Here is a 23465-nt window from a genome sequence, read left to right on the forward strand (position 1 = left end):
GTATGTCACATAAAATAAGCAATATATTCTCTTAATATTCCTTTAAAATACCAGATATATGATGTTTTATGTCCTTAAATATGCAAAATATTCTTTTGATATAAAAAAAAAAAAAACAGTTTAAATTATTTTTTTTTTAATTTGGTTTTAAAAATATTTAATTAAATTAATTTTACAATAACAATTAATTACTATATATTGTTCGATGTATAGTCGTGACAGCTAACGAAATAACCGTTGTGCTTTCGCAATCGATAAGGAATACCTGGAGATTAATTTTTATTAAAATCCGGAAATAAATCATTTAGTGAACATTGTATTTATCAAATGCTGATATGCGTGAAATATGTTCATTATATGCCGGGTATCACAAAAATATTCCCAAATATTCTCTAACGTGTTAAATATTCTCTAACCTCTAAAATATGCTTTTTTATGCAAAATAAATTTTTTCCTGTGAATTCTGTATTTCATGATTCGTAAAGATTTCTCACTCCCATTTAACTGCATAAACTAGAAACAAATATGTAAAATCATAAAAATCCGACCTCTAATTATAATATTATGTAGATTAAGATCATATCCATCCCATGAAATAATTACCAATATTTATTTATTTTATTTCATCAAAGTCATATTTATTGTAGTGATGCATTGCTTAAAAAAATACAATTTTAAAATGCCAACATGCCCAACATGGATTCTCTTTTGTGAGTACTCCAACCTACCAATATCTCCAAATACTTTTACTTTCAAGTTGAGGAACGCAAAAATATGGTTTTTAAAGTGAGTGTGGAAATTTCGATTTTTGGATCCTCAGTCAAATTTGAATGGAACAACAGTAAATCCTACTAAACATATCTACTGCCATGTATGTATCAGAATCAAATTCTGCTGTTTTCAATTAGGTACTGAACAATCCTTAAATACATGACATGGAGTTTGAACACAGTTAGGTTCAAGGTAGATGTTGGCAAAAGAAATAATGTCAACTTTTTCAATATCTCTTGCAGAATTTACTTATCATAGGAGAAAAGACCTTTGATAAAACCTGTACGCAATTTAAGTTCGATGATAGTATTGAAATATATAGCAATGGAAGGTTTCTTTAACAATTAGTGATGATATACTCTAGAGTCTAGGACCATCACTAAACAACAGTAGTGAAATAACTTCTGCACTTCAACAAGATTAAATTTTTCTTTTGATTAGGCCCCAAACTTATTGCTTTTATTTGTCGGAAAAAAAATTTTAGACAGTTCTGATTGTTTTTCTTCTTTGTCTCTCACCTGTAACTTTTTAATTATAAATGAGACAACTTCGAAATACATTAATTTCTCTGTCCTTTTTTAATTATTTTTATATCATTTTGATGTCGCTTATGATCATTAAACTAATTTAGTTTTCAAAATAAATAAATGTGGTGAATTTGTAATAAAATAAAGTAAAAACTCAAAATGTGTAATGTCATTAATGGGTGGCTTCTCCTCTCAAATCTCACACGTAACTCCTTTCTCACATTTACTTATTCTAAAAAATTGATTGTAGATAGACCCACCTTTCCAATTTATGTACAAACACTTCTATTGGGATACTGTAATAAATATTACGAAATATTTTTTTGATATTGGTGATTTTTAAAACGTTAAAATACACAGGATCTCGAAAAAAACATTTTAAATGTTGAATGGGTGCTAATCAAGATTTGTTCCAATCATTGACATAATAATATTATTATGTCTATGGTTCCAATACTTTTCAGTAGGTATGTAGTTACTTACTAATTAATATTTCTCTAATTTTTTTCCCTCAATTTACTTTGTAATTTAAAAAGATTCCTTTGAAAATCAGAACACTTTTTCACGATATTTTTTATTTATCTACTAGGCATGTATTTTTATAATACATTAGGTCATTGATCAAGTACTAAAATAATAATCGACGACGTAAATTGAATGACTAATTAGTAATTAGGTACTATACGATCGGAGATAACCCACCACTGCGGTTTCTATTCTATTATAGGTATTATAGTAATTTTTATTAATACCTTCCTATATTACGTTGTTGTGTAACATATGCATAATGCATGATGCATCATACCTATTAATTAACCTACGATTATGTAAATATTTTCTGGAATTTATAAATAAAACAATTTTAGTCTCGTACCTACCTATAAATAGTAAATATCATGAGGGAAAATAAAATTTGGGTACCTAACCGTCCTAACCTACTCTTGTAGTCTTCTACCTACCTACCGCTACTTCATTGGTGGTTGGTGCAGTACGATAGAACAATAGTATAGTAGTGTAGTATGCCACAACAAATATGACGTAGGTACTTGTGACCTGCCATATTCTTATAAAATATGTTATATTTATTAAATGTTTTTCATTTTTATATGTTATTTGTATTTAATTGTATTATGGGAAAGTACCTGTGACTAAAGTCATTACAAATAAGAATAACAACATTAACGATACTATATAATAGCAATTATGATATCTGATACATATGACGTTGGTATCCACCAAGACAACTGCAACACACCTTCGGTTTTTCAAACCAAGTGGCCGTCGAATGTCGATATTTATACCTAATTTATTTATGCCTAATCCTAGTTCGTTAGCTATTCACACTATAAAAACCGGTGTTGAGAACCATGTATACCGTAGTAAAAGCTAATTTTTTTCTGGGATGATTTATACCAATATAATAGAACATTTTAAAATACTAGACGGTGATGCAATTATTCATTAAGTTTTAATTTAATAAATTAATAAGTAGAATACTCCGTTTTCGGTGGATTAATACACTCGTATTAAGTTTAGTAAGTAGGTATAGTGTACTATACTCAAGAGTCCCAAAATGTGTAAATAATATTATACCCAGACGGCAGACACCCAGTCAACGTTATCAATAGCGGATACCTATACTCGAAAATCACTTCAAGGAACTGATTTTCGATGAAACAAACATCGCTTCCCAGCGCCTAATAAACATAAAACAATGTATAATACATTATTGCAGGAACCTCAACTCTACCTACAATTGCCATCAATTTATAAGGGCGTCCCGCTACATTAAATATTTATATTATTCAAACAATACCTGCGCCGCATCGTCGCATTGTGGTGGAGTGGTACACAAATTAATTTTTCCCCGGGCCCCGGGGGGTATAGCTGATTTTATAACATGCACTATTTGGTTATTTTAAAATCTAATTTTTGGTTATCAGATCCTGAACATTGAAATAATGGTAATGGAGATCTACTCCCCCCCCCCCCCGGCGATCGGTTATTAATTGTCACTTGTCTGGTAAAACCATCCAGTAGGTAATTAGGTACTTATTACTCTATTAGTGAAACGGACGACAGACGATTATGTTTTTTTCTTAGCATCGTATTATCATTTTTTCCAACGGCTCCGATATAGCCTCTAGTCGACTTCAAGAAATGTCTGTAGTCTGTTCCTATACCGGACATCTCCCTATTCTGCCAAAAAACCGGTTCCCAGATTAACGCAATTACACACAGCCGCATAGCCCATATTACGCAGTGGTCAGTGGCGCCGAAGCACATTTTACCAACCAGTTCAAATGAAAAAAAAAATATGCATTCGCCTTCCTATCTTTACTACCTCTACGAATTATTAGCATTGTTTAATAGGCCGAAGAATTTATCGTCGACATAAAGTCATAACTCATAACCCATAATAATAATAGTATCAGGGATTTTTAAATCTTGTCTTGACGAAAAACTTATCAATGAAGTCGAAAAGTTTCATATTATAGGTAAACCATAAATATTTTTATATGACAGTGTTATATTATACTATATTATGTAAAAAAATCTATGGCAGATATCTGAAAATTTGAAATTGCCTGGTAAATATAATAGGCTGTTTTAAGTACGTTCCTAGTTTCCTATGTAGGTAATTATAACTTATAAATAATAAGTAGGTATAGGCAATAAACAGTATAATGTAAAATGTATACTAGGTATGCATAATATGTACCTAACCACATAATATATAATATCTGCTATATTTATATTTTGTATACTTAAGTATAGTTTATAATTTATAACTATTATGATTTATGACATTCTGTAAAGTTTCATAAATCGCTATTGAGGTAACGATTTTGACTGATTAGAAAGAAACAATTTAGGCTAAATTACTAAAGTATTATTATAGGTACATATTATATTTACTGAAAGTGATCGTGATCCATATCCAGAGGCCAATTTTCCGGGTATACTTAACATGCGCCGCATGCTTAAGAATAAAAACACCAATTAAGAAAATGATCCTATCATCAATTATTAAATTATAAATTTATACTTATTACGTAAGCCGTAGATATTTTAAAACAATATTTATTTTATCTATATTATGTTATAGGTAGGTATGTAACTATTCATATCACTGAAGAACTCTAACCATAGATTGAAGCTAAAACTGGGCCACTAAAAAGCATAGATAATAGTTAATTTAGAAATATTATCTAGGCTCTCTATGTGACTATGTGCCACTATCCGACGGCACCAAATTATTTCGTTGTATAACTTATATATCAAATCCACCTTGGTTTTCATCGTGAACCATTCTATCTTAATTCATGGTTTTAATATTATGTAGCTGTACATGATCTAAGTTTTTATGCTTCTTTGTCACAAATGTTGTAGTTATTTAACCTTATAAAAAATAATACTATACACCTAATATATCAGTAATGGAGTGCACTGTTTTTGCAAGTGCTACAGGAAAGTTTTAGTAACGCCACCCATATCTTATTCGCTTATACTGAATAGATATAGATAAATACTATCTATATACCTGCAGTGATGTTCGCTCAGAATAGCCAATCATAATGTATATTGCATGGCCAATTAGTTCTTATTATATTTTTTCATAATTTTAACACACACACACACACACGCGCGCGCGCGCGAGCGCTGCTAAAGGAGAAACAACAAAATATATAAGTCGTTTTTCGTTGTTTCAAAGTAAGTCCTTTAAGTTAAGAGTGCACTGCGTAGTGGTAGAGCAGTGTTTCTCAACCTTTTTACTGTGGCGACCCCTTTTTTAAATTTAAATTTTTTAGCGACCCTTACACATATATTTTTTACATACTCGCTTAGATTATCATTATAGACCATTAAATTTGATAATAGTGTGTTTTCCATTTTAATATAAATAATCTATACTCGTAAAAGGTATGTAATATAATAATATTTTATTGATTTTATTTTTTTATTATTTGAGCTTTTAATTTTGGCATTGATTTAAATCATTCGATTGCGACCCTAAATAATAAATTGGCGACCCCCAGGTTGAGAAACACTGTGGTAGAGTGAACACTTCAGAAGTCACCTGGTACTATTGTTAAGCTGCTCTTCCGATTGCTCTCTCTTGGCCGGATGACCACCAAAGAATTTAAGTCATAGTTCATACAACACAGCATTTATGCTATATGTAACCCATGTATCAGTTTTATCACAATAATTGTCCAGATATAAAGTTTAAAAGATGATGGACGCTACATCAATTCCTTTTAAGCCGTCTCGGGAGATCTCCAGATTTTGCGAGTGTGGCTAAGTTAGATAATATAAGGAGGTTGGACTGCGGAGGAGTCTACAGTCGAATTAATAGATTTCGATTTCTAAAATTAAAAATGTATGTGTTGCGTGTAATGTGTATATGGCTCATGGCTGTGAAATCTATATGCACTATCGCAAATACATAGGTAATTATTATGCTGATATTCGACTAACTATAGGTACACTATACAGCAGTAGGTACCTACAACACTATATATAATAGGTAATACCGATTAACGACAATAGTAATTAATAATTATATAATTATAATTAAATATTATAATGAATTCCCCACAGCTGATGTTTTTATTATACACACACTGTGGAATTTCTCATGGTTATAAATTATAATATTATGATAAAGACAGTAAAAATAATTATTATTGCGTACGCGGCACTATATTAGCACCTGTTGCGGTTATATACAGGATGTAATATGCAATTTCATCTATTTGGTGATGGGCGTTGTTCTATCATGGTTCTCCAATTTCGTTACAGACTATCAATGGCAGAGGGAACACCTATTTTATGTTAGGCAGCTGCCTCGTACAAAAGTGGCGGTGGGTACTCCAATGACTCCAGTCTCTGAGACCTAGAAGGCAAAACTAGTTTATAATTTATACTAGCTTAGTATACTAACTTATGAAAATGTGTGAAAAAATAAGTCTAAAATGTGAAAAAATCGGGATGTACCTAGATACTTATTAAAGGCACTTGCTTCATAAGAAAAAAAAGTTTACGCCACCATTGCAGACTATAGTCTATAGATGAATTCTAATATCAAGACAATTAACTATGAAGATAGTTCATGATAGACACTATATAGGTAGCATAGGTATGTAACAGACACACTTTTTGGTACTTTTCAATGTTTTCATGCTTCGTTTTTAGTTTTATATTTTTAACTGTTAAACGTTTTCACTGTTTTCAGTCATGTAAAATTTTCTTTCCAGCATTATTCATTTAATGGTTTATTTTTATTTTACAAGCGAAACCCTAATGGACCAAATTAAAACCATCAGTGTGTTAAAATAATGCCGAAATACTATAAGTACCAACCAAAGTTGCAACATCTAAAGTGGGTACCATATTTTACTTTACTTAAACAGGAACAAACAATTTTTTAATTATTTGTATGAAAAACATTTTTACACTCCTTCAGGGTCAACTACCAGTCTTAATGTCCTAATTTTTTGTAACTAGATTATAGCACTCAATCTTCAACACTCTACAATTATATGCGTTTACGGTGAAAACTAACTCAATGTTACAAACCAGAATGAGTAACCGACAAAATGGTGAAGTGACGATAGTTAATAATAAAAATTGTCTTAACCCGTGAGGTCGTGAGGGAACGGGAAAACAGTGAAGATACCTTTTGTCAATAATTGTCGTTATCAATAAGCCATGGAAATTATTTTAAAATAGAATTTGTTTCATCAAAATACTTTATCGATAGAAATAGAAAATAAACTAAAAATAATAGAAAATTTAAAATGTCAATAAATAGCTCAAGTAGAATCAAAATATTTTATAATAATTACTAGGTATGAAAAAAAAAAATGAAATATATTTTGGTGAACATTTCATGCATTTACGGTTGAATTACAGCAAAATAAGAAAATCGTTCCATGAAAAATCATTAGTTCATTGGTAAATGTCCAACGTTGAAAATATATGAACCTCAAACACTCTTAAAGATTAATTTGACCTTCCAGTAAATTTTTTTTGTTGTTTAAGGTAGAAAAAATTGTGTGGAATCTTGCAATACATTTTCGAATCTTAGATTTAAAAATAAAATTTTTTAATGAATTTTCAATTCAAAATAATTTGCTAATTTTCGTGATTTTTCCGTATTTTGTCAAGATTTGATTTGACAATCATATCACGTCTATATAATAGAGGATGCTGTTTTTTGTTATCTTTTCTCAATTATTTTTTTTAGTTATTGATAATTTTCTACTTTTGAACAGGATTCGTACAAGTGGGTACCTACAATTTGTAAGAGGGGCACGCCATAGGCAACTCATGGTACAAATCAGCCTTATGAGGATTTCCATAACAATGACTGGTTTATTATCACTGACTAAGCTATATCTTGCCAAAAGTGTGATATACATTTTTAAGCTCCTGGTTGTGGGCGTTCACAGTTTCACACAGAATTTCAATATAATACGTACTAGCACTATTGTTCTGTGGATGTACCTATATCCTATACGTAAGTTTGACTACCTATTCTTTTGGGGCTTAGGGGCTTACATATTTTACTTTTTAGTCTTAAAATTAAAATGTATTGCCTCAGACAATTTGCTACCCGGGTGACGTAGGCGCATATTTTTTATTCCCGAAATCGCAATACAACAAATACGCTAGCACAGACATAATAATTGTAAATAGTGTTGTACATACTATAGTCATACTACAGTACTACAGTAGTAGGTACAGTACACTTGAGTTCTTATGTCCCTCAAAATTCAAGAATTTTTATTTTTAGTATATATAAATGTTTGGGATACACTATAATCATGGGCGCCCATAGGTAACATTTTAGGGGGGGGGGTCAAAATAAAAAAATTTGGTAATAAGGTAATATTGTGGTAATATTTATTGAGCTACAAGTTCATAATATTTTTTTCCAGGGGAGGCAAGTGCCCTGTCTTGCCCCCCACAATGGGCGCCCATGACTATAATATTTAAACTCTACCCCCTCCACCTCAAAAAGCTCAAAGTCTGGCGAAAAGTTATAAGGGGCACCCCGACCCGTTGAACGGATTGAATAACGAATGGATAAATGAAAACATATGAATATTACTATGAAGTCTTCTTGTGAACGAATACCACGAATTGAAGCGACCACAAAATTTATCCAAAATTAAATTATTTTATAAAGCTGGGAATGTCGTGTTGCTGATTATTGAACATTAATCGGAAATTAACTAAGGAAATTTAAAATTAAAAATATTCTTAAATAGCTTAAAATATACGTAACTAAAAAATATATACAGCATACAATCAAAATAAATACATAAAATATTTATACTTTAAATAAATATTTAATTACATGAAAAATATGATACCCAAGACTTGTAGTAGACACAAATTTTATTTCTGAGATTTATAAAATATGAGATATCAAATAATACAAACGCCGCGCGTCGTCGTCGTTTTTCTGTTTATATTCTCAAAAATTTTACAGTTATTTAACCTTGGGCATAAATGAATTAAAAAGTTAAAGTTAAGTTAATTTTAATTTTTTTACTTAACTTTTAATTTCTGAGTGGAGCAATGAATGTATTGATTTTACGATTTATTTTTTAAAATTTTTTTGTCTTTCATTACGTTTTGGGAGAGTAAAAGTGTTACGATTTTCTTCAACGGCACCGTTTCTGGTTGGAAAATGAATCTAATTAGTACTTGGGGGAGGGGGGGATCAAGGTTAGGGCTTTGGGAGTTGTAAATAGTGTGCATTTTTAAACATTTTTTTTTTCGATTTTTAAAGCTTGCGAGCGCCCATGATCCCTTTTTTTCTTCAACTCATCTTAACCAAAGGCGAGCGTTGTACCAGTACTCATAATTATCTAAATGAAGCATAGTCAACACTAATTATTGATTTTTTCTCACCAAAAATTGTAAAAGTTGATTTCAAAAATCTAATGTAGGTATATAAAATATAACAAAACATTAATTAGTGGTGATGGTATGCAGAGTTATTGTAAGGTTTTCAGTATTTATTTATTCATTAGTTTTAATTTAAAATATATTTTTGTGCATTCAAATTATAATGTTTTAGAATTCCCAATAGGTTTCCTTCCCATATTGCACTTAATCTTAATTTTTTCACATATTTACTAAGACCAAAACCAACAGGCACGTACTCAAAAACAATTTTCGGGGGTTACCAGTAAACCTTTTTTAGTTCAATTTTTTATGCATCCATAATAAATTTCATTCACTTTCTACATTTTTTTAATTCACTGAATCAAATTAGATATACCTCTAGTCTTCCTTTATTTTCATTAACTTAAGTTTAATTGCAGGATTTTTACATACATTTTTGATCTTTGAGGAGATATTTGATTTAATATTTGTTACCAAATAAACTATTTGAATAGATTTTCGGTTAAAGAATCAGACGATTGCAGACTTTAGTCTCGAGTTCTAGCCCAATCAACTTTTTATTTTTATTTATAAAACTTAAACGCCTTTAGGTGCCCGCGTTGCCCCCTTTTTTTAATTTTCAAAATGCATTGGCCTGAGGGTATCCGTGCTCTCCTCGATTTTTTTTTTTATAAATTAACTCTAGTGGATTTTTTTATACAAACTTTTTAAACCTTGATAATGAGCTAGTGCCTTCGAAGTATCCATAGTTTGATGAACTTATCAGAATATATTAATTATAGTAGAATTTGTGGTTAAAGAATTTGGAGATTGATGTAGTTTGCAGTCTTTATACCTAGTGTGTTTCTAATGTAAATTTTTTAATATTTTTGATTCATAAAACGCATTTGCCTGCGGGCACCCGTGCTTATTTTTATTTCATTAACTTAAGTTGATTTTTTTTAAATACATTTTTTCAAGTTTGATAAACAGCTGGTGCTCTCTAAATTCTCATTGTTTAATGAACTAGTTAATGACCATGTTTTGATGTGATACCTCTCACTAACCAATCGTTGATAATCTAAAAGAAGATTCTGCGGCTTACATCGACCAAATGAGTCCACAGACGAATACACTATGCCGCGGCTGACCACATAGTTCTACGTCGCGACTACATGATGTAATTATATTTACAAATGCACAATCTATGAAATTGTAGTCAATACAAAGAAAAATCTTTAATAAACCAAATAAACAAATATATTATGTTCGGTAAAATGTATTTATTCAGCATAGTTAAATTATTTTTGTTGAAACAAATGTCCATAACAAAAACATATATATATATAATTTCAGAATTATCATAGTAAGATAAAATATTAACAATAGACTAATACACATACTATCTGATTAATAGTACTAGAGATCAAAATAATCGATCTTACAAAAGGTTAAATGTGTAAAAAGTAGTCAGTGTATTTAATAGTTCTGAATTGCATTTTTCTTTGATAAACATAAAAAAAACACTAGCTACTTGGGGATACTAAAAGATACGAAACAAATCAAACAGGTATTAACCATTAAGACAAAAGAAATGTATTTATTATCTATCTGATAATAGTAAGTAATAACATATTATTAAACTATATTTATAAACTTTTAGCTTAATAATATTTTAAAAACTAAAAATCACATAACACTTCAGATGAGAATATTGTTAACCAGAAATCGGTTGGATATTCTGTTCAACCTTAAGAACAGTCTTACAACTTTATTATTCATAAAACTAAATATTATTCAACTTAAAATAACTACATTTTAATGCTAAATTCTAGAACAATAAAATTAAAAGTAAGTTTAACTATTGCAGTAAGCCCATAAAAATTAATTAAAATTGTACATAAATAAATAATTTGACACTTATTTGTTAATATTTAAATTGATATGATACGAAAATCAGATTATTTGTTAAATAAAACATAAACATCAACACACTTTAATCACCAAATTATATTGAAGACAATTTTTTTTTTATATGAATTATGTTTAGGTTCAATTTGTATTTAAAATTTGAGCACTTGTTTTCATCAAACAATTTTCAATAAATTTATCATATTGATGAAAATAAATGTATTTACTGGTATTAAATTTAAATTTGTATTATTTTAGTATTTTTAATTTATAGAATACTGTTTTAGGATTTTATAATTATATTTTAAGTTAAGAAATAAGTCTCATCACAAACCAAATATTATAAGTAATATTAATAACAACAGTTATTCAAAAACTGTTAAATTGGACATCTAAATAATAAATTGTATACACATTTAAGGATTGAAAAAACATTATGGATTTCACATAATAAAGGTGTAGTGTTTAAACTTTATAGGAATATTATATGATTAAATTCAATTATTTTTCATTTTTACTCAACTATAATAGACAAAGTTTAGTATTTGGCTGTTTGTTTTCCAATGAGGTTATTCAAATTAAAGCCAGGTAAGGGAATTTTAATACCATTTAATTAAGTTTCAGACTTAAACTCAAAAAATTTCCAATACTATTGCACCCCAATCTTAGAAAGTTTTGGACTGCTCCAGGTTTTATTTAACCTTAAATATAGGCAGTGTTTTATATATATTAATAAGAATAATAATGAATTTAAATCATAACAATGTACATGGTATTTTTTTTTTAAATCCTGTATATAATAATGATTTATTATTAATATATGACAAAAAATTATGATCGAGAAAAATTACATGCTAGGTTTTTAAATAATTGAAAAAGAGGAACGTAATTGAGAAAAAAAAATTTGCTTAGAGCAGAGAGCTGAGATTACCCACTTTCCAAAGTTTCAGACGGGTTTACGATTTGGTAGGCAATTAAATATTCTGGATAAGCCTAAAAATATATATCACGGTTAGACATTGGTAAATATAAGTTAATATTAGTTTCATTAATTTACCTGTTCGCCTCGATACACAACATACTCGGAGTAATTTAATCCACCAACACTAGGTGTTCCCATAACAGAATGATGTCCAGGTGGTGCATGAGCTATTTTTATCGCATTGTATTGAATAAATGACTTTCCAAGAGTCACTCGACACATAAGTAAATGTCTAAAAAAAAAGTAACATATATTAATTTATTTATGAAAAATACACTAACACTGGGTTGCATGACAAATTAATTTAACAGTTCCATAAAATTTAATGGACCAATCATGGGCACTAAATCATGTTTAAAGGACCATAAGCTCACATTAGATTCATTAAATGTTTACTGATTGTTAAGAAAATTAACATTAATTAAGAAGAATAATATATACTGACCTTAAACATTGATAACATGAACGATCTTTATGCGAAGGACAACCTGTTCCTCCACCAATTCCATACACATACTGATTGCTTTTAGATGAGTTTTCAGCAAAATATATACCTGAAATATTTCATGTTTAAATAAACCTTTTCAATAAGTACCTTGTAATTTAAAATTTACCAGCTCCAAACATGCCCCCAATATAGGCATGCCTTTCATCAAATCCTTTTTGGACAATTGCATTAATGAAGGGTGATCCATGGAAAAGCATCCTTTCATTGGCCTGATTACCATTTTCTACCGATACTTCTCGTTTACGATGTATATAACGATCCCAAAGTTTACGGTTTTGAATTTTTTGTATCTGAAATTAGGTAATTTTAAGTATACATCTATTGATATACTATAAATACTAATGTTCTTACTCTGACTATATTGTATCTATTAAATATCCCTCCAGACTGTCCATTATCACGATGTTCTCGTATAGTGCTTTGTAATTCTTGCTCAACAGTAATAAATTCTTTGTCTTCAGGTAATAGATCGATCAAAAGCGTGCATGGCATTCCACCCGATAAACCAGAACAAACACCACCTATAAAATTATATTGGTTGAAAATTATTAAAGATAAGCTATTAACATATAACTTAATTTAGTATTAATATAGTTGGATAAAAAGAAAATTATTATAAATATTTAAAAAAGAAACAGTTGTTGTTGCTGGTTTGGCACGGCGGCGATATGATAACAGAAAAAAAGGGGTTCTCCATATTTAGATGTTATTATTGAATATAAAATCAACAAACCAACAATTTTCCCAAAATATTTTAAAGTTGATTTTACATTATTAATTTAAAAATAAACATTCTATATTTTAAAGCTTTTATGATAAACAACTTGGTGAGTCACGGCTGCGACTAGTTTTTCGTCTTGACCTACTGAAATATGTTGCCGCTGTTATGCCAGTCTATCCGGCAGCAAATGTAACAACATTTATAATAAACATAAAATATGATTCTTTACAATAGAATAATTACCATGTTTAGATACTAATTTTTCCATTCCTTTTATTAGCTTATGCCGATAACCATATGCTGTAATTCCAATTTGTTTTAAGTCTTCGTGTTCCATTTCTGCCAATATATCCAAAGTAATTTGTTCTCTCTCAAATATTTCATTTAAATGTTCCAAGCATAAACTATATATTTAAAATAAAATGCATGTACGATGTGTTTAATATACTTTAAATAATTTAATTTCAATGTTACCTTGCGAGGAATCCTTGGACAGTTGATAATGTTATACAATTTGGATGAGGGTGAGCACTCTCATATCCATTAACTGATCCATCTCCTTGTGAACCTAACATGAAAGATCTACCAGTTCCACCAGGACTAGGTAATGCGACTGAAGCTCCAGATGGCATGACAACTGTAGCTGTTTCTTCTGGTGACAACTGTGGCGGTGTAGGGACATAAGTTGATACATTATTATCTACTGAATTTGCACTGGGATGTGAAGCCATGGCATCTGTTAATAATGATCTCACATCTTCAGCTGTTGCTAATTCAAGAGGAGTTTGTCCTTCTTGGTTACGCAAAAATGGATCAGCACCATGAGCCAACTTGAGTAATTTAATATCAGTAATGATATACATTATGTATGAAAAAATATATTAATGATTAATAATAATATAAATATTTTGTTAAACAAAGATTTTAATAAACTTACAAGAAGTGCACTTAGTTGTGTTCGACCTTTTTGCGCGGCTTCGTGTAATGGGGTAAAACCCCAGTTATCAGTGGCATTTACAGTAGTATTATGTTTGATTAAGAGAGCCGCAAGATCTAAGTGGCCATACGAAGAAGCATTATGTAAAGGAATTAAACCTCCTTTATCTTGGGCATTAACATCTGCCCCTTGTTCTAAAAGGAATTCAGCTACTTCCAAGTTATTATAACCAGCTTAACAATGATTAAATAATTAAACATTATAATTAAATTAAGGCTAACAAATGTTAAATGTAATTTTACCAGCTAAATGCAATGGAGTAGAATTCCTTCCCTGGGTATCTCGACAGTTTATGTTTTCTGAAGTAAGAAGTCTTTGAACTCGTGCAAGTATGCCTTTTTTAGCAGCATCCAATAGTGCTGCATTGCCTCTTAATAAATCAGCAACTTCATTATCATTATCTCTTACTAGTCCTAAAGGAGTGTGTCCATCACGGTTTTTTTTTGTATCATCAGCACCATGCTAAATTTATTTTAAACAAATTTAAGTAACTTTTCTTAAATGAAAAACAAATGAAAAGTACCTGCAGTAATAATCGCACAATTTCGTATTTTCCTTTAGCTGCAGCTTCATGAAGAGGAGTAAATTTCCACAAGTCAGAAACATTTACATTGGCACCATGTTGAATTAACATATCGGTAACTTCGAAATGACCATATGAACAGGCATTGTGCAAAGGTACAAGACCACTGTACATTTAATGGTTAAATATGGTATTTTATTTATATAATGTAAAATTAATAATATTCAATTATGTATACCCTTTATCTTTTGCATGAACATCAGCACCATGTGAAAGGAGATACTGACAAACTGCTACACGATTGTATCCAGCAGCAAAGTGAAGTGGAGTGGAATGTCTGTTATATACAAAAGTAAATAGTATAAATATCTTTTCATTGTATTTCGTTTTATGTTAATTTTTTATAAAATAGTAGGTACTAAATTATTACCGTCCATCTAAATCTCTACAGTTTACAATATGAGGATAAGCAGTTAACACTCTCTGAACTTTTTCTATTTCTCCAGCCTTAGAAGCTTCTAAAAGTTCAGATTCTAAATCTAAAACCACTGGAGGCTCTGTAATATGTAAAATATTATATAAATTAAATCATAATATATTAAGTTTATATAGTGTATTGATTAATTACCTTGTAATATTTTTTTAATATTATCAGTAGCCATATCAATTGCCTTAAATCCTTGTATTGATGTTATGTTTGTATCAATATTGTACGATAAAAGAATTTTACAACCTTGTAAACAGTCATTTCTTGCACATCGATGTAAAGCTAAGAATTATAATTTTTAAGCCATTAAATCAAAGTAATTTTTGAAACAGTTAGCTAACTATTAATTAATATGTACCTGTTTGTCCTAGTCCATCAGTAGCATTAACTCGTGCACCAAGTCTGATAAATGCTTCCATAACATCAAAATGACCATAGTCTGCGGCTATGTGTAAAGGGGTTAATAGATCTTTGTTAGTTTCATTAATTTGTGCCCCTTTACGAGACAAAAGTTCAATAACTTGCTTGCGCTTTGAACCCAATGATGCAGCTACAATATGCTAAAAATATGAATTCAAACATATAGTAAGTATTATGCATAGAACACATGTGTATCACAACTTACAAAAGCAGTATCTCCAGTTAAGTGGTGTTTAAATTTAGCAATATCTGAACTTAGAAGTTTTTTAACTTTTGAAACATCAGCCACACGACATGATTCCAATAAACAATAACCTTTAAATTCATCTATAAAAAATGAATAATAAACAATAAATAGTTTTTAAAAAATGCCAGTTTTATCATACATGATAATTTTTCTTGTAGTTCTCGTGTGGATGCTAAGTCGATAGCTGACTTGGAATGACAATTCAGTAATGTTGGATCAGCGCCCTTGCTTAGTAATAAGGAACAAACTTCAACACGTGACTTAGACGCTGCTTCATGCAAAGGAGTAAATTGCCATAAGTCCATTGCATTAACACAAGCCCCATGCTTTATAAGCATTTCTGTCACTTCTATGTGTCCATATGAACAAGCATTATGTAATGGAACAAGGCCGCTAAAATTAAAAAAAAATATTACCAATTTGTATTTTTAAGAACTATATGTTTCAATTGACATATAACAATTAAAACATTTTCATTATTATTTTTACCCTTTATCTTTTGCATGGACATCAGAACCATGCCTAAGAAGTAATTGAACACACCGGATACGATTAAAACCAGCAGCTAAATGCAAAGGCGTGGATTTACGCCCATCACTTGCATGACAGTTAACATTAAGAGGTGTTAAAAGTGATGATAATTTAGCATCATCACCAGATCGACTAGATTCAAGAATCTATAAGAATTTTAGTATAAAATAATTAAATTACTATCATAATGTACTTCATTATTCTTATTTCATACTTCATCTTTTCGCCATTCTCCCACTAAAACTTCGTTGATACCAGGAACTCCACTAACGTTTGCTAAATCAATAGGTGATTTATTTTCTGAATTTCGAATTGTTGGATCTGCTCCGTGTTGTAATAAAGCTATACATTAAATATTAATTAATTTTTTATTATTATTTTCATTGCAAATAATACTGGTAATTTTTACATTATTACAATTGTATTTTACCTATACATATTTCAATTTTTCCTTTGACAGCTGCTTCATGGAGAGGTGTATAATTCCAATTGTCCCTAGTGTTAGGATCGGCTCCAGCTTCTAATAATAAACCTACCACATCCTCATGTCCAAATGAGCATGCATTATGTAATGGATGAAGTCCACCATCATCGTGAGCTTGAATAGATGCTCCAGCAGCTAACAATAATTCAACTATATCGCGACGGCCAAATCCTGAAATTATACAAATGCTTATTAACTTAACTTTATATTGACTTTGGTACTTATCGGTTATTGCTAACTATCTTCCTTTACGTAATTTAAAAAATATAATACAATTATTAAAACGATTACAAATTATAAAACAAAAAATAATGGGTAAAATTGAAAATAAATAACTAACTCATGAGTGAAATGTTCAGCCATGCAATTTTAAATGCTGATAAATGGATCATCGTGCTTTTGACATCACATGACTTTAAATAAATAACTGTCTAGATGTTGACTTTGATGCCCACTTTGAGAAAGAATAATTTAAGGATACCTACAACTTTTCAATATTTTTGTGTGAAGTACCAGTTAAGTAACTACACAACAGTGATGTCAGCAAATGCGTTGGCAAATGGCATCAGGCATACCCCATTAAAAGTAACACGTTATCTAAAAGAAATGCCCACACCAATACTAATAAAAACTACTACTCAATATGTTTAGTGTATTGTTACTGCGGTAGTCCCGATAACCAAATTGTTTATTTAGGTAGCATTAACCGATAAATACCTTGACTTTATTACATAACCAACATTGTATTATATAATTACTTTCTATTTTTCATATTTAGTTTACTTGAATATATAAGTAATATTTACCTATTTAAGATAGGTAGGTACTCATATGTATACTTAAATGCCAAATATAAAATATATCTCTATAGAATTTCATTCTTTTTTTTGGTAAGTTTTCATTTAATATATTTTAATAAATAGTACTTAGGTAATATCTACCTATGCTTACTGTCAAACCCACATAACTCCCTCCCTAAAAATAATTTCTATCAGCTGTTCAGTATTGTCATTGTTTAGGTATAACAATAAAATATAGTACCTAACTATAATTGATTTTAATACCAAATTCTACCTGATTCACAATCTCAATTTTTCATAAAACCTATTTCTTCCATATAAAGTAGGAATCTCTTTTACATAATTTGTAGAACATAGTTTTAATAATTAAAACACATGAAAAAAATAAGTTCTTATAATAAAATAATTGTAGACTCAAGTTAAGCAAAAAATTAATTGAAATGTAACTGCTCGTACCTACATAATACTTGATCAATTCAATTTTATAATAATTTAGGTGGATGGGTAGTGAATAATTCATGAATAAAATTTAAAATGGTAATAACATAAAAAGATTGATATTTGAAAGTTGAAACTTTGTACACCTAACATGTTAGCATATTATTTTATTTACCAGCAGCGAAGTGTAGAGGAGTACTTTTCCTGCCCGTCGTATCTCTAGCGTTGACAGTCTCGGCATTTATTTGTCGCCTGACTTTATTCAAGTCGCCCGATTTGCAAGCTTCAAATAATTCTCGCAGTGGGTCCTCTTGAAGCAGAGCATATATGATGGGTTGTTCGGATTCATGTCGTTTGGTACGCATCATAATGTTAGGCACTTCTATTCGAATATTCACAATGCAAAATTGTTATCGTCGGACACGAAAAGACTCGACTACATCGTAAATGACAGTAGCATCGTTCACTACACGGCTAGTGTGTCAAGTCAAAAGTCTACTTCGAATTCGGCGACAGATGTTGAGGACCAGGAATATCGTTCCCGCGGTTGACGTATTGGCATGCAGCACGTCGGTGCGTGATTCGTAAGATCAAGACCATATTTGAGCGGACAGCGAATGCGACGGCGGTATGGAGGACAGGACAGAAAAATAAGAAGTTTCCGCTCGTACGACGGGGATGAGGGAAAAAAATTATCGGAATCCCGATAGTCCGAGGATCCGCAGCGAGCGCCGAGCAGTGCACTCAGTCTCGTATCGGCGGTGACGTGAGAGAACGATTTTCCTCCTTTCTTTTTCTTTATTTCACAGGTATCAGGTACACACACACGCACACCAGTCAACAATTACTTACCGCCGCCGCGGCTGCAGCAGCTCTGTAGTAGTGTACTGGTGTAATCTGCTCTTTCTCTTCTCTCCACCGTACGCCGAGCTGTAGAAGCGACGGTGCGGAGAGGAACGGGTCACGGAGGCGACTGGCGACCAGTGTCGTACTGTTATTCCCCGCCCCGCGCACAACGGCTAACCACTAACAAGACAAGGCGCACAGGCGCACATCAAGTCGTGGGACGTAGCAACAGCATAGGTAAACAGTGGTGAGTGGTAGCCCGTGGTTGTGCGCATGATAGATTATTGCACACGAACTCTATGGTTGGTCGACGATCGTCATGCGCATGATGGACTAGTCATTCTGTCGAGTGTGGGCGAGTGTCGAGTGCAACAGCAGCGACGGCAGCAGCTGTAGCGCTTCTAATATCACCCGTTGGCAGCACTGCCCCGCACCATATGTTTCTACCGCCACCCGGGCCCGAACGGATCAGCTCCGGTTACGGTATGTGTGATAGCGGACGGATTTTTGCTGATCAATTTTCACCCGTTGAGGTTGAACAGCCGTCCGACACTCCGACAGCCTGCCGTCGTCGACCTTTTCCTTTGGCGTTCTTATCACTTGCACTTGGTGGTGCCCGCAGCCGATTATTTTTCTAGAATTACGATCAGTTTTCTGGTTGCCGTCGCATTTCTCGAACCAGTCTAGCTCCTTGCAAGAATTTTGACGCTCACAATGGCCGCTTCCACCAGAGTTTTCTCCAGAATCGCAGGTAAGAAAGGGCTTAACCCAACACCTTCAATTTCGGACGACGCGCCTCCCGATTATCTTACCGTGTCTAGGGCACCATGACAATAATTTCCAGATAAGTCGACTTCCTGGTTCGTGTATTTGACCTATTGTACCTAATGATAGTTGTTACCTTACGGTTCAACTATATCTGAGCTTCATGTTTGCATCACCCTAGTCCAGTTACAAAAATTATGGGGAGTTAGCTGCAAAAATGATTTGTTCATACATTCCAGAAGACATTCCACATACCACACATTTTAAATTATCAATGAATTATATATTTCCTAGCCGTGATGAATAGGCTCACCAAAATGGTTGATACTAATGTACAAATATTTTATTTTGTGTTAAATTAACTTATGTTCATTTTATTGAAAGTAATTTAGTTTTATATTATATTATGTATAGTCTATAATTATTATATTATCCACTTTTTTCAAACCTACTACTTTGTATTAGTAAAAGCATTATTAAATAATGATATAATAAAAAATAAAATTGCATCAAGTTAATCATCCAACATTTAAAGCTGACCAATTATAATATAGTTTAAAGTCTTATACTTCATGATTTAACTAAAATTAATTTTTTTAAATTCATGTAGTATGCAATTTGATGGGAATACGATCATCGTCAAATACAGTTGATCCACGCATCTATGCTGAAACAAGAAAAAATTTACTACTTACTAAAGATACTAAAGTAATCTGTCAAGGAATGACTGGTAAACAAGGAACTTTCCATTCTACCCAAGCTATTGAGTATGGAACTCGTATGGTAGGAGGTGTCTCCCCTGGAAAAGGTGGAAAAACTCATTTAGGTTTACCAATTTTTAACTCTGTCAAAGAAGTAAGTGATAACAAAAAGAATAAGAATTATTGTTCCAGTTACAAAATATTAATATATTTGTAATTGTTTATTATAGGCAAGGGATGAAACTGGAGCGGATGCTACAGTTATTTATGTACCACCCCCAGGCGCCGCAAAAGCAATCTCAGAAGCTATTGATGCTGAGGTTCCTTTAATTGTTTGTATTACAGAAGGAATTCCCCAGCAAGACATGGTACGAGTGAAACATAAATTAATTAGACAGAACAAATCTAGATTGCTTGGACCTAATTGTCCTGGAATCATTGCTCCAGAACAAGTATGTAAACAATTTTTATCAACTATGTATCATATTGTATTAATCTATATTAGTAAGTGAATTGTTCAATTGTATACATTTTCTAGTGTAAAATTGGTATTATGCCCGGTCATATCCATTTAAAAGGATCAGTTGGTGTTGTGTCTCGGTCAGGTACACTTACTTATGAAGCAGTTCATCAAACATCTCAAGTTGGTCTTGGACAAACGTTGTGTGTTGGTATTGGTGGTGATCCATTCAACGGTACTGATTTTATAGATTGTTTGGAAGTATTTTTACAAGACCCAAATACACATGGTATTATTCTAATTGGTGAGATTGGCGGTCAACAAGAAGAAATGGCTGCTGAATATTTGATAGAACATAATTCCGTAAGTAATTATTTTAATAACATGAATTATTGAAAATATATGTATATTAATTGTTTAGGGTCCAAATGCCAAACCAGTTGTATCATTCATTGCTGGATTAACAGCACCACCTGGCCGCAGAATGGGCCATGCTGGAGCAATCATATCTGGTGGAAAAGGTGGAGCTCAAGACAAAATTAATGCATTAGAAAAGGTGATTTAGTGTTAAATTATTGGTTGGTCATCAATTATAAAACTTTATATACTTTTTAGGCTGGTGTGGTCGTTACAAGAAGCCCAGCTGCTATGGGCATTGAATTATCAAAATTGATGAAGAATTAAATTCATAAATTATTTGTTGGCTGTTAGTTTGGTATTATATTTGTAAACTATGGTGATATAGACTTAACGCGTTTTACCTTTGTATTGATTAGGTTAAAATGGCTTCGATTAGGAATAATAAATAAATTATTTTCCCTATTAATTTGAAAATTCCATTTAACCATTAAATACAATGCAAATGGTACTTTACAATCCTTAAATAAATTTTGGTAAAAAATTACTATATTATTATAATTACAAAATTTTGCTTTCGCTGAAGTCTGAAAAATAAATTAAAAAATTGGCACAAAAGGAAGAAGTTAGCTGCACTTCTTTGATTATTTTATTTGAATTTAATCTGTGGAATTGTACAGATAGAATTTGTATTTTCATCATAGTATTAAAACCTAACATTTTGTAAGTTATATTGAACTATGTTAACCACTTTTAAAATGTTAAAATATAATTTTATGTTATTTTATTTTATCAACTGCATTATCATATCGTATGCATTAGAAAACTACTAGTTAAAATCTTCTTAAAATCTGTTCATTAAACATAGAAAATTGTCATAACCAAAAGAAACAAGCTTAAAAAATAAATACAATTTGGTATTGTTTTGTCTATAATGACAACTAAATATATTTGACCATCTTTGTGTAGTTAAACAATTAAGTGGAAATAACTTATCCTTCCTATTGTATTTATATTAATACATTGTAATGGTTAATACTAAAATGAACAAAAGTATTTGCTTCTGTTACGTATATTAACATTTACTATACTTGTTTGTAACATTTTATCAAGTTAAAAATATTTTCCCATTATTATTTTGTATTATGAATTATAATTATCGTCATAAGTTAATAACATTAAAATACATTCTAAATATTTTAATTATACTATTTTAATTGTTTATAGCAGGGGTCACCAACCTGTGATTTGGTTCAGCATAACAAACTAACGTTTTTTAAATAGTGTTAATATAATTGAAATTTACTTAGAATACACTATTTTTAATAATATTATATAAAATATATTTTCAAAACATTTATTAGTTTGGCGGGCCAGTTCAAAAAGCTTGATAGGTTGGACATCCCTGGTTTATGGGTCAAAGAATCAGTGTGTATGTGTTATCTTTGTGTACTATATTATTGAGAAAATACAATACTTAAAGTTCCGTATAATAATTTAAATTATAGCATAATTATAAATAGGAAATTAATAACTAATACAATGAATATTACTAAGTAGAGTATTATCTAGGTTAATACTAGACCTTGGATTGAACGAAGTTCAAAATATTTGTAACAAAGTCAGAACATAGCTTCATAGCAGTGGTTCTCAACTGGTGTGTATTGCCATAATGTGTCGGCAAAAATATAATTAATGTCCAAATTATTCACTTTTTGAAAAGCTATTTTTCTTATACAAAATAACTTCTTTTTTTTTTAACTTGTGAATTACAGTTTTTACTTAAGTTATGTGTTAACCTATAAATGTATCTTGTGTAGAAACTTACCATCTCTGTGAACCCACAATTGTAGAAACCATTGTTCATTTTTTAGTACATAAAATTATTATTTTTAGTTTCATACTCCCCCTCTCACCACTTAAAGCATATATACACCGCTGGTTTAATCATTGTCTTAAAAATTTAAAAAGAAACTAGTCAATTTTTAATATTAGTGAGTCATTAATAAACAAACTGAAAATTCATACAAAAATTTAAATATAATAATATATAAGTAAGTAATCACCAAATATTGAAAAGAATT

General features: G+C 30.8%; 2 protein-coding genes across 2 annotated transcripts; one reads left to right on the top strand and one right to left on the bottom strand.

Moving 5' to 3' along the window:
• Positions 1–10856: 10856 nt before the first annotated feature.
• On the bottom strand, positions 10857–19482 carry LOC111035567 (tankyrase). Its single transcript, XM_022317240.1, has 20 exons — positions 18428–19482; positions 16961–17185; positions 16745–16872; positions 16489–16676; positions 16139–16392; positions 15958–16079; positions 15691–15892; positions 15474–15614; positions 15276–15402; positions 15084–15182; positions 14846–15011; positions 14565–14784; positions 14263–14495; positions 13800–14155; positions 13569–13729; positions 12956–13125; positions 12711–12894; positions 12542–12650; positions 12172–12328; positions 10857–12107 (listed from the first exon to the last, which is right to left on the bottom strand). The coding sequence occupies exons 1-20, from the start codon at positions 18618–18620 to the stop codon at positions 12042–12044; spliced, it is 3501 nt and encodes a 1166-aa protein (XP_022172932.1). The 5' UTR covers positions 18621–19482; the 3' UTR covers positions 10857–12041.
• Positions 19483–19608: 126 nt separating this feature from the next.
• On the top strand, positions 19609–22329 carry LOC111035569 (succinate--CoA ligase [ADP/GDP-forming] subunit alpha, mitochondrial). The gene is made up of 6 exons (XM_022317242.1): positions 19609–19849; positions 20474–20718; positions 20795–21016; positions 21103–21387; positions 21446–21580; positions 21640–22329. Exons 1-6 carry the CDS (start codon positions 19813–19815, stop codon positions 21706–21708), a joined length of 993 nt encoding a protein of 330 aa, XP_022172934.1. The 5' UTR covers positions 19609–19812; the 3' UTR covers positions 21709–22329.
• Positions 22330–23465: the final 1136 nt, after the last annotated feature.

The sequence above is a fragment of the Myzus persicae genome, unplaced genomic scaffold (genome assembly GCF_001856785.1).
Source record: "Myzus persicae strain clone G006 unplaced genomic scaffold, MPER_G0061.0, whole genome shotgun sequence".
Lineage (NCBI taxonomy): Eukaryota > Metazoa > Arthropoda > Insecta > Hemiptera > Aphididae > Myzus > Myzus persicae.